The sequence below is a fragment of the Crocuta crocuta genome, unplaced genomic scaffold (genome assembly GCF_008692635.1).
Source record: "Crocuta crocuta isolate KB4526 unplaced genomic scaffold, BGI_CrCroc_1.0 scaffold73, whole genome shotgun sequence".
In the NCBI taxonomy this organism is placed as follows: Eukaryota; Metazoa; Chordata; class Mammalia; order Carnivora; family Hyaenidae; genus Crocuta; species Crocuta crocuta.
Window position 1 is genome coordinate 1,266,611 of NW_027529443.1, and position 11,236 is coordinate 1,277,846.

At 56.6% G+C, this 11,236-nt stretch overlaps 2 protein-coding genes across 2 annotated transcripts in view; one reads left to right on the top strand and one right to left on the bottom strand.

The window, feature by feature from the left end:
• Nucleotides 1-4,270: 4,270 nt before the first annotated feature.
• Nucleotides 4,271-7,068, top strand: PPP4C (protein phosphatase 4 catalytic subunit). Its single transcript, XM_077760415.1, has 6 exons — nt 4,271-4,315; nt 4,515-4,616; nt 5,135-5,308; nt 5,401-5,527; nt 6,340-6,529; nt 6,621-7,068. The coding sequence occupies exons 2-6, from the start codon at nt 4,551-4,553 to the stop codon at nt 6,748-6,750; spliced, it is 687 nt and encodes a 228-aa protein (XP_077616541.1). The 5' UTR covers nt 4,271-4,315; nt 4,515-4,550; the 3' UTR covers nt 6,751-7,068.
• Nucleotides 7,069-7,375: 307 nt separating this feature from the next.
• TBX6 (T-box transcription factor 6) overlaps nt 7,376-11,236 on the bottom strand; it is a 4,389-nt gene continuing 528 nt past the window's right edge. The window contains exons 3-9 of the mRNA XM_077760416.1: nt 11,095-11,233; nt 9,988-10,204; nt 9,762-9,908; nt 9,615-9,685; nt 8,404-8,477; nt 8,138-8,321; nt 7,376-8,054 (exon numbers count right to left, since the gene is read on the bottom strand). Of these exons, the coding sequence (XP_077616542.1) occupies nt 7,844-8,054; nt 8,138-8,321; nt 8,404-8,477; nt 9,615-9,685; nt 9,762-9,908; nt 9,988-10,204; nt 11,095-11,233 (1,043 nt within the window). The 3' untranslated portion in view covers nt 7,376-7,843. The remainder of the gene's footprint in view (nt 8,055-8,137; nt 8,322-8,403; nt 8,478-9,614; nt 9,686-9,761; nt 9,909-9,987; nt 10,205-11,094; nt 11,234-11,236) is intronic.

Here is an 11,236-nt window from a genome sequence, read left to right on the forward strand (position 1 = left end):
GCGACCTCCGCCCGCAAGCTACCCACATCCGGTTCCTTCGGCTCATCTCCATTCTTCAGCTCGAGAGGTGGGGCTAAGGGCGCGGCGTGGGAGGGGAGGAAGGTGTGTATGACGCCACATCCGGCGCGCGGCGGAACTGATCTCCCTTTGCTTCCGCGGCGGGGCCGGAAGTAGAAGCGGCGGTGGCGGCGGCCCAAAGCGGAGGGAAGGAGGAAGGCAGGGAGTCCGGGAGCCGGAGCCGGAGTCGCGGCGGCGGTAATAGTCTGAGACCCCTCTGGGCCACCGTCCCGGGCGCGGGACCGCGGGGTTCGACGGGAGNGACCGGCAGATCGAGCAACTGCGGCGCTGCGAGCTCATCAAAGAGAGCGAAGTCAAGGCGTTGTGCGCTAAGGCCAGGTGAGACCGGTGGCCTTGCTGCCCAAGCGGGTTCCAGTCTGGGGCAGACGCAGCTGAGAACTTGGGGCCTGGCTCATCCTGGAATCTTACCCAGAGAGGAGCAGAATAGGGCCACTTCCCTCCAGCAACCAGCCTGTTGGGAAAAGACAGACCTGGATAAAGACACCGAAAGTGTTAGGTGATGTGTTTTCGGTGACGTTAGAGAGTTATAAAATACTTAGGAAGCTCGTGGACCCAACCTTACCTGTTGGGGGGAACAGAAGTTTTTCGGAGGAATTGAACTTTGGGGATAGGCCTTGAAAAATAAGATGATAAAAGGGAGTGTCAACAAGAACAGAAGTTCCAGGCAGAAAAGTTAAAAGACTCTGTGGTTGATAAAATTCTTTTAATTCGAAGAACAACCTTTAAAAGTGGGTGGTATTTATCCCCATATTGCAGGTGAGAACTCTCAGGTTCAGAGTCAACCGGCAAGTAAGGGATGGAGTTTGAAGCCAGTGATCCGTGTCCTGCCCCTTTTCAGGCCTTAAAGCAAGAAGGTGGAGTTGGATCACTCTCGTGTGCAGTGTGGGGGCCTAAGAAATGGTAGCAGATAAGCCAGAGTAGAGTTAAGCCTGACCTGAAGGGAGGCCCAGTTCTTGAATTCTGTGGCAATTCAGATGATGTGTGGTGGTTAGGAGCTCAGGCTTTGGAATGTGATGGTCCTTGGTTGCGATGTGAACTCTGCCACTTACTGGCTGTGTTGGTGATCTTGAGGTCCCCAACAGTTTTTTCATTTGTAGAGTGGGGGGTAACAGCACTTAATAAGATGGTTGTGAAAAGTCAGGACGTTGGTGCTTGGGGTGAGCCTAGCATAGTTCCTTGGTACAGCGTAAGTGCTAAACAGTCCTTAGGTGCTACTGTTGTTACTGTGTAGGAAGAGAGCATTGCTGATATGGACTGAAGTCATCAGGGAATGCTTCTAAGAGAAGGTGGCCTTGAAGGATGGAAATCATTTGGGTAGCTGATGGGAGCAGGGCCAGGAAGGAAGGAGACTCCTAGTTGGATGACAGCAAGAGCGGAGGCCCCGAGATGTGTGGGCACCAGCAAGGAGATCACTGACCTGCCTCCCCTAACTCCTGTTGGCAGTTTGCACTACGTTTCCTCTGTCTGGAGTGGCATTTTTAGGAGCTTAAACCGATTATTGCCTGGCACTGTTCTTTTTCCTGTTAGACTCATCTTGCCCAGAGGGCCTGAATTGATTTGGTGGTGATGATAGCTAATGCCTGTGTCTCCGTTGCTCTTGGCAGCAGCCCTGGGGAGTAGTCAGGTCAGGCGTGAGTGTTTTACAGAAAAGGAAACTGAGTCTCAGAGAAGATAATGTCTTGTCTGCAGTCTCACAGCTGGTTAGAGAGGACGTTCAGATCTTTCACTATACTCCGTGCCCATTGACAGCCAAGCAGAGACACTTAGACTGTGTACAAAGCCTTGGGGAGCTATAGAGGACTGAGGGTGGGAGAGTCCTGCCCAGCCGAAACTGAGAAGTACTGGGCTGAGCCCCAAGTTGGCCAGTATTATCTTGCGCCCATTCTGAAGTGGGGAACAACTTTTGTACCTGGCCATGGTCTCCTGGAGACCCAGCAGGGGCCCGGCCAAGGCTGAAAGTGTCAGGAACCTCACCTTGCTCACAGGGTACATACACTCAAACCCTTAGAACTAGAGAGGCCTGAAGTATGTGGCCTGTACTCGGTCTCTTAAAAATATCAACGCAGTAAAAGAGCAGTGGGTTTGAATCCAGGGGTCTTCAGTATCCGTCCCAGCTTCATCACCTATAAACAGTGTGATCCTGGCCAAGTCATTCTGCGTCTCCAAGTCTTTGAAGTCATTATGGAGCTCAGATGAGCTTCTGCATCTGTAGGGACGGGCTGGCACTTTGGCAGGCACTCTCTAAAGGTAGCATTTGTTGTGGACATAAAGGTGGGCAGGGGGGAGCCCTGAGAGGACAGGTGGCGTGCTGTGAGTGACAGCTGGGCTTGGAGGCTGGGCCCGGAATCTGTGGATGAGGCTGACACAGATTCATGGGAGATTGGGCTCCTGCATTCAGTTCATTCACTCCCCACCTTTGTGACCTTGACCCTGCCTCCTTTTTTCCTCTAAGCCCTGGTTTCTCTGTCAGATGAGCTGGAAAAGAACCTCCCTGAGTCCATTGGGGAGGTCATCATAAGCAACTGATGGGGAACGATGTTTGACCCAAGATGCGGTACTAGTGGGAGGGCCTGGTTGCTGGATGGCCCTCAGGTCACTGCCAGGGCCTCCCCCCACCCCCACCCCCAGAAAGCCAAGCAAGTGCACTCCCTCGAGCCACCTTTTTCATAGAGAGCAGCTTCAGGGACCTAGGTAAAAGCACCCATTCTCAGAGCCCAGGGAGCCCCTAGTCTCCTAGGAGGAGGCTGGCAGGAAAAGACCAGTGCCTGGGCCCCTCCACACCAGAGCAGCTAGGTGAAGGTGCCAGGCTGCCCGGCTTAAGTCCCGCCTGTGTGGCTGTGGCCAGTTTATTCACCTGAGCAGTGGGCATCATCGCATTGCCTGCCTTTGGGGGTGGCTGTTGGATCGTGTCATAGATGCCCAGCTCTTTCTACGGTCCTGGGGCATGGCGTGAACTGGAGTGGTCACCGCTGCTGTCATCGCCAAGGGCGAAATCTGAAATATGTGGCACCGCCTACACTGGGTGGGTGTAGCTGACCCAAAGTGGTTTTATGTCCCACGCTCTCAAGTGGGAGACTCCGCTGCAGGGAGGCATGAAAGAACAAAGCTGTCAGTCCCTCTAAGTAAGGAAAAAGCGCATCACTTTGAAGGTGTGTGTGATCACTGGGTGCCTTTGGACAGTCTGGGGAGGGCCTCCGTGTCAGACAGAGAGGATCGTCGGCCGGGGGCACGGTCTCAGAGCGCCCCAGGCCAAGGGAGTAGCGTGAGCAGAGGGCTCTGTGTGGAGAGCAGGTCTGTTTTCTGGAATAAAGCACCAGATGTGTGAAAGGGCAACAGGGAAGGTCGGCTCGAAAGGCCACTGCCTCCTTGGAAAGGCTTTGAATGCTGCAGCAAGAGTTTGGGCTCTGGCCTGTTGTCCTTGGGAGGCCTGTGGTCAGCCCACTCTGGGGACATTGTGCACCTCACTCCTGCCCCCTAGAGGTTCAAGGCCCACCTCCTATCCTCCCTTCAAAAAGATGAGGAATTGGGCTGTGGTGACCCTGGTCTTCTCCTGTCCCCAGAGAGATCTTGGTAGAGGAGAGCAACGTACAGAGGGTGGACTCGCCAGTCACAGTGAGTACCGTGTGTCCCTCCAGAGCCTAGCATGGTCTTCTAGGCACAGCGACGTTCCCCTTAATCTCATGGGCCACAAGAGGCCAGCCCCTCATCCCTGAGAGCCCAGAGCGCCCCATGTATCCCTCTGCCATCTTCAGAGGAGCCTTGCTATACGAAATGGATGTTAAGGGAAGGGTCTTTTGATCTGATGGGGGGGCTACTGTTGGCCAGGGCAGAAAGACTCTTAATGTGGTGAGCGATTTTACTCCACACATTTCTGCGTTTTCCATGTCATTAGTAATTTTATTCTGGGTTCTTTGAGGGAAACACGGAGAGGAGAAGGCCAGGGCCTCCAGAAACTACAGATCTAGCTGGAAAGACCCAGCTTTAGAATAGCTGGCACTCGGTGTGGGGTTGAGGGTGATTTCAGACCAGATGAAGTTGGGGTAGGTAGATTTTTGGCCCTGAGAAGTACAGGCTTAGCCAGGAGCGATAAGGAGCTACTAACACAGTGGGTGTTCTGAAGGCCAGCCCCTGGGGGCGGAGGCTCTCCGGCTGGGCGAGTGCCCACCCAGCTCTCCTCACTTCCCAGGTATGCGGCGACATCCATGGACAATTCTATGACCTCAAGGAGCTGTTCAGAGTGAGTGTGGGGAGACTCTAGGAAATGTGACCTGGGGGACTGAGAGTGGAAGCTTTGAATTTGGTGAGTGGCGTGTGAGTGAGAGGCTTCCGGTTTGGTGGGCCCTCTGTGAAAGAAGAGCCTCGACCGGCACAGGGGCTGCCACAGCGGGGGACAGTTCAGGATCAGGCAAATGTTTGTTCCCCCCACCCCCCTCCAGGTGGGTGGCGACGTCCCTGAGACCAACTACCTCTTCATGGGGGACTTTGTGGATCGTGGTTTCTACAGCGTCGAAACGTTCCTCCTGCTGCTGGCACTTAAGGTGGGAACCCAGGCTTCCGGTGCCCACGCCCGGGTCGCCTCCCACCTGCCCGTCTGTCCTTTCTGCCCTAGTCCCCTGCGCCATCCACCCCTAGCTCTGAGCTGCCCTGCTGATGATCAGCTTGCCCGGGGACGGGGACGGGCCAAGCTGCTTTCCTTGACTCGGGGGCATCTGGTGGGGTCCCTGGAGGAGGAGGCGGAGCTGCAGCATTAGAGGGGAGGCAGTAGAGCCTCCCTGTGTTCAGAAAGTGGCGGGGTGTTGAGTTCACCTGGGTGTGGCATCCATTGGCGGGCAAGATGACAGAGCCCCTGAGGGTCTTGGTAAGGACTTGGTGGTGGAAGAGGAACTGGTAGGTTGTAGTTGATGGAGAGGGGTCAGCCTCAGATTCCCCTGGAGGAGGGCCTGGGACCTGTGAGGTTTGCAATGACTCTGGGCTGGGGTAGTGGCCAGGCGGCAGGTGGGGCTAGGAGGGAGGAACGGAGGCCGGCCCCCAGCCCTGGATCGGTGGCCACCTCCAGGTTCGCTATCCTGACCGCATCACCCTGATTCGGGGCAACCACGAGAGCCGCCAGATCACCCAGGTCTACGGCTTCTACGACGAGTGTCTGCGCAAATATGGCTCAGTGACCGTGTGGCGCTACTGCACTGAGATCTTTGACTACCTCAGCCTGTCGGCCATCATCGATGGCAAGGTGGGCCGACCGCCGTGTCCCCCAGATGTGGGAGGGGTGGGGAAGAGGTGCTGGGCTCAGCTGGCCTTCACTCCTTCCTTGTCCCTCTGTAGATCTTCTGTGTGCATGGGGGCCTCTCCCCCTCTATCCAGACCCTGGACCAGATCCGGACAATTGACCGAAAGCAAGAGGTGCCCCATGACGGGCCCATGTGTGACCTGCTCTGGTCCGACCCTGAAGGTGAGGGCAGGCAGGGTGGGGGTGCTCTCCCCTTAGTTCAGCAAGAGACTGAGGGGGTCCTGTGGCTGAGGCAAGTGCCTTTGAAGAGACAGGCCAGGCAGGCTTGGGGAAGAGCAGCGTGGGGTGGGTCCTTGCTGGCATCTGCGCTTGACCGGCTCGCCAACTGATCCCCTCGAGGAAGGGGAGCAGGAGGAAGAGAAGGAGGGATGTGGGTAGCTGGTGCTTGTGAGCTTGGAGAGGGGTCGGGTGTGTATTTCGTCACTCAGAGGCTTGTTGGGGAAAGGGTCATTGGCCCCCTGAGTGTGAAGGGGCATCTGCATAGGTCACACCCTGAGAATGATGGCCCTATGAATCTCCCTCATTTCATAGGGTTCCCCAGTGGGTGTAGAGCAGAGCCGAGACTGAAAGTGAGTCTCCCAAATACCAGTCCAGAGCTCCCTCACTGCCGTGCCTGACTGCCTGGCCGCTGCTCCCGGGGCGGCCAGGACAGCCCTTTTTGACACCTGCTGGACCAGCGAGGTCCTGAGTGTCCCCTCTCACTTGTGTGTGCACCTGTTTGGCCAGTAAATCCCACGGTCACTCGATTATGGGGTGGATCCAGTTGTCAGAAAATTCTTTCTCCTTTGGAGCTTATGTGCTCCAGCTTTGCTGTCCTGTCTCCAAGATCTCCCAGAATGCACTCGGGCCCTGTGTTCTTGCCTCAGGGGCCTGACTGAGAGAGGGGGACAGAATGTTCTCTTTTGAAGGGTGGTGGGCACCAGAGAAACCTTGAGGACACCCTCTCCCCCCATCCCTACCTTCCTTTGCCTCAGACACAACAGGCTGGGGCGTGAGTCCCCGCGGGGCTGGCTACCTGTTCGGCAGTGACGTGGTGGCCCAGTTTAATGCAGCCAACGACATTGACATGATCTGTCGCGCCCACCAACTGGTGATGGAAGGTTATAAGTGGCACTTCAATGAGACTGTGCTCACTGTGTGGTCGGCTCCCAACTACTGCTACCGGTAAGCTGCCTGGGCCAGGGGGTGGGGGTGGGGGTGAGGGGGTGGTTCTGGGATGACCCACTCCCCTCACACCACCACCCTCCACTTCCAGCTGTGGGAATGTGGCAGCCATCTTAGAGCTGGATGAGCACCTCCAGAAAGACTTCATCATCTTTGAGGCTGCTCCCCAAGAGACCCGGGGCATCCCCTCCAAGAAGCCCGTGGCTGATTACTTCCTGTGATCCCTGCAGCCCCAGCCCCTCCAGCCCCTCCGGCCCTTGGACCACTGTGACTCTGCCCTCTTCTCCAGATGGAGGCTGGGCATCGGGGGCTTGTCTCGGCTCTGCTCCCCCCCCTCCCCCCAGAGAGGGCACTTCGAGGGTGAGGACTTTTTCTGGAGAGGCTTGGAGCCTCAGCTCCATGCTTCTCTTCTTTCTCCCCACTTGAACCATGAAGTTTCCAATAATTTTTTGTTTTTCTTTTTTTCTTTTTTTTTTTTTTGGTTTTTAGATAAAAATTTTGAGAGAAAGAAAAATTCTAATAAAAGGAGAAAAATGCTCTTTGGGTGTGTGTCAGACTTGATTGGTATCGAGCAGTGATGCCAGCCTTGGGACCCGGCTCCAGAGCCTCCTGGTCTGCATATAGTGACCGTGACTTCCAGGAAGCTTCCCACATGCCAGGCAGAGGGCTGGGTTCTCACAAGCAGCCTTATTTAATTCTCAACAATGAATGTCAGGACAGTCATGTTTCCCCATCTCCCTGAAGAGGAAACAGCACCAAAGCAGGTCAATTTTACATGCACGAGGTCATGTAGCTGGAGACCGGCAAGTGGAAATTGGGGCTCAGGGTCTCCCCACGACAGCCTGGCTCACCCAGTCCTGCACAGGGCCAAATACCGTTAGCCAATGTTTCCCAAGCGCTGAGGTGTCTTGAGTTTTATTAACAAAAATACTCTGGTCCTGAGAACAAACTGGTATGGCTTGTCGTGGGGTGGGGGGGTAGAACTTGCAGAGCCCAAGGCTGAGGCCCAGGAGGAGGGGGTGCTGGGCAGTGGCCCCATTTGGCCAGGCAGAGCCTCCCTCCATTCACACCGAGGTGAGAGCCTGGAAGGGGAAGCTGGCCCCAGCTGGACGCCCAGCAGCTTAGCCAGAGCTTTGAAGCCAGGGTGGGTGGGAGTGAAATCAAAGTGTGAAGTGGGGTGGGGGAGGCCCCCGGCAGCCATTTGGTGTGGGGGTTGGGGCCAGTGGAAGTGATGGGGCTGCAGGCCTGGGGGAAGGGCAGCGGAGGTCTGGGATGGAGGGCAGGGAGGGAGGCAGAGGGGCCCAGCAAGAGCTCTCAGTACATGGGTTTGGAGCCCACATCCAGGTAAGCCCCGGGGCCGGGGTAGGGGAGGGGGAAGGGCCCCCCCTGGAGGAAGTGTGAGGCGAAGGGTGCCGGGGGTGCAGCCGCGGGGTATCCTGAGCCCCCTGCAGGCTGCAGCTCCAGGAAGGCAGCTGAGTAGGGGGCCGGACGGCCTGAGTCGGGAGCCTCGGGGAAGCTGGGGTTCCTGAGGTAAAGAGGAGGCGTCAGAACGGGAGACGGGGCTCCCTAATTGGAAACAGCCCCAATCCGTGCCCTCGTCCCACTCGCCTGCTTGGAAGGTGGCTGGGGGCCCCGTGAAAAGCCGCAGGGTGCAGAAGGTAGGCTTCAGCGCTGGGGCCGCTGCACGGAGGGCCCGGGGCCTGGGCAGCTTCTCGGGGGGCTGGGCCCTGCTCAGGATCTGACTCCCGGACGTCCCCACCCAGTGTGGAATCGCAGGGCCCCCCGGGTGCATCTGGAGAGAAAGAAGATACAGGTCGGCTTAAGGAGGATCAGCATCGGAGGACGGGCCCCGTCACTATTGAGACTACACTCACCTCCACTCCCATAGGCCTCTGTGGCCACTGGCTCTGGGCCCCTCAGTTTCCTCTTCACACGGGCATCTCGCTCCCTAGAGGACAGTGACAATGATGATGATGACGATAATGATAGTGATGATGATGATGGTGGTAATAATGGCACTTACCAGGTGCCAGGCCTTTCACCCTCCCAGGGACCTTGTCAGGTAGGTGCCATTATACCCATTTTACAGATGAAGGAATTCAAGGCCAGAGAATTAAGTGACTGCAAAGTGTCTCCCACTTAAAACTTTCCAACAGTTTTCCTGTTGCATTTATGGCATCTGGGAAACTCCTTCCCAGGCTCAAAGACCCGGGCAGGGGCCGCACCCAACCCCCCGTCACGGCCTTGCAGCCATCCTCTGGAATCGTCTTCTGTCTGCCCCTGCTCACCTGTTTAGCTCTTCCTTGACTCAGTTCACACTCTTGTCTTACTTCCTCAAGGAAGTCCCCTGACTTCCCACAGCCTCCCTCATAGCACCTGTCAACTGCTCTGCTTTATATTTGTTACGGTGACCCTTTGATTAACAGCTGCCTCTTCTGCCTGACTGTACACTCCTTGAGGGCAAAGAGCAGCTCCGAGGGAGCTCTACTCGGAAGAGAAGCCAAAGTCCTAAATAAACCTCTACTGTCCAACAATGCCGGGTGACCCTTCGCCTCTGACTTGCCTCTTCGCCTCTTCCACTCCAGCCACACCACAGGGTGTGCTGTGCTGCTACCTCAGGCCCCTTGCACATGCTGTTCCCACTTCTTGGCGTTTCCTCAGATATCCAATATATTTCCTTCAGGACTTTTTCCTCCCATACTTCCTTCAGGACCTGGAACGGGCCTCTAATCTAATAAATACCTCACTCCAGTCCTTCCTAGCTTCCTTTCTTCTCTCTTCAGAACGTATCACCCTAACACATCATATTTTACTTATTTCTTGTGTTTACTTGTCTTCTCTGTCCACTAGAGTATCAGTTCCATAAGGGCAGGGGCTTCATTTATTTTGTCCCTTGACGGATCTCCAGTGCCTAGAACTGTGCCTGGCACATAGCAGGTGCTAAGTAAGTATCCGCGGAATCACTGAGTGAATAAATGTTTTTCCTTACTACCGCGTTCCTCACCTCCAGCACAATGCCTGACACACAGCGGGCAGTTCACAGACATTGACTGAATGAACGAGTGAATGAATGAACAGTGCCCACCTCTTACAGTTTCTGCCATTCTCCCGGAAGCCCTTGGCGAAGGGATTGGCTGCGATCTTCAGTTGTGTGATCTGGGGACACACATCCAGGGTCAAAGCTCCCATGGCCTGGGTGGGGCCCACCACCCCCTCAAGCGGCGTCACTTACCCGTGGGTTCTGATAGGCCGTCACAGAGATGAATGTGGTCTCAGGGAAGCGGAAGGAGGCAACGCCCCCCCAGTGTTGGCTGCAAAGCTGGGCTGCCCGCACCAGGTGTATGCGGGGCTGGTACTTGTGCATGGAGTGCAAGATCAGCTGAGAGGGAAGAAATGAGATGACTCCCGGCCCGGGGACCCGCCCCCAACCCCCAAGCCTGTCCCAGCCAGGGCCTCACATGGCCGTGGGGGTCCAGCGTGCTGTTGGTGAGCTTGACACGATGGAAAGACACAGGCTGCCGCATCCAGTGGGCCCCAGTGGCAGGGGAGGCAGGGTGAATGTAGACGCGGTCAGGCAGGCGGGGCTCTGCCTTGCCACTGGGCTCCCAGCGGCGGCCCAGCCNAGCCTCGGGGTCCAGGCCAGTGACTGATACTCGGCAAGCAGGGAACATGCGCCTGGACAGGGGAGGGGAGGGGAGAGGCCTGGGGCTACCCGCTGGCCAGGAGTGGGCGCAGCCACCATTGGCTCACCCAGTTTTGTCTGAGAAACGCCGAGAGAGGTGGAATTAGAATTCAGAGGGCAGGGTCTTGGAGCCGGAAGTGACAGGAGACACAGGTGATCTGACCAGGGTCACACAGATTCGGAGCAGAGCCAGACTCCAAACTCGTAGCTCCTCAAACTCCCATGTGCAGAAGCAGTGGTGACACTTCTGTCCCCGAAGTCTTGCCAGGAGCCTACTGCTTCCCACTCTGGTCTCCTCACCTAATCTCCAGCACCACAGTTGACACTGCTGGACAAACTTGCTTCAGGAAAAAATGTCCTGCCTTCAGCAGGACAGAGGACTTACCGGGCTCGGGCCCAAGCTCCTGGGTCACAGGCCACACACCATGCCTCCAGGGTGACCCCAGACCTAGTCACATACGGACCCTGATTCTGATGCAGATTCCTCTGTACGCTGGTCACTGGCTGGCCCTTGACCCTAGTCATAGTCTGAGCCCTGGCTCCAGTCACAGCCTGACCCCTGATCGGGGCCACATATGAACTCTACTATAACCCAGCCATACTTTCCGGCCCAGGCCCGGACTGACCTAGGACCCTTTCCATAGGATGGTCCCTAAACCAGCCACAGATTCCACGGACTGACCCTTGACCTTTGCCACAGAATGACCCCTGATCCTGCCTTAGAGTAACCTGTGACCCAGGCCACAATCACACCCTGAACTTAGGCAGCACTCTAGACCCTCTGGGAACCCCAAACCTAGCCCCTTCACCAGGAACTCTGCCTTTCCCAGAAGACCCCCACCAGGAGCGCACTGGGCCCTTTGACCCTGGCCCAGCCCCTCACCTCCCAGCTTTGGTGATGATCATCTCTGTTCCCACGGAATTGAACTCTTTCCACAGCTCCCGGTTCTCCAGGCTCAGGCTGACTCCGGGGAGCGAATGAATGGCGTCTGGGGCTGGGGGGGCCGGCTCAGTGCCCAGGTGTG

Coding starts and splice junctions, on each gene's coding strand:
- PPP4C (XM_077760415.1), top strand. CDS start 4,551: ATGGGGGACTTTGTGGATCGTGGTTTCTACAGCGTCGAAACGTTCCTC. Junction 4,617..5,134: donor TCCTGCTGCTGGCACTTAAG/GTGGGAACCCAG, acceptor GGCCACCTCCAG/GTTCGCTATCCTGACCGCAT. Junction 5,528..6,339: donor GCTCTGGTCCGACCCTGAAG/GTGAGGGCAGGC, acceptor CCTTTGCCTCAG/ACACAACAGGCTGGGGCGTG.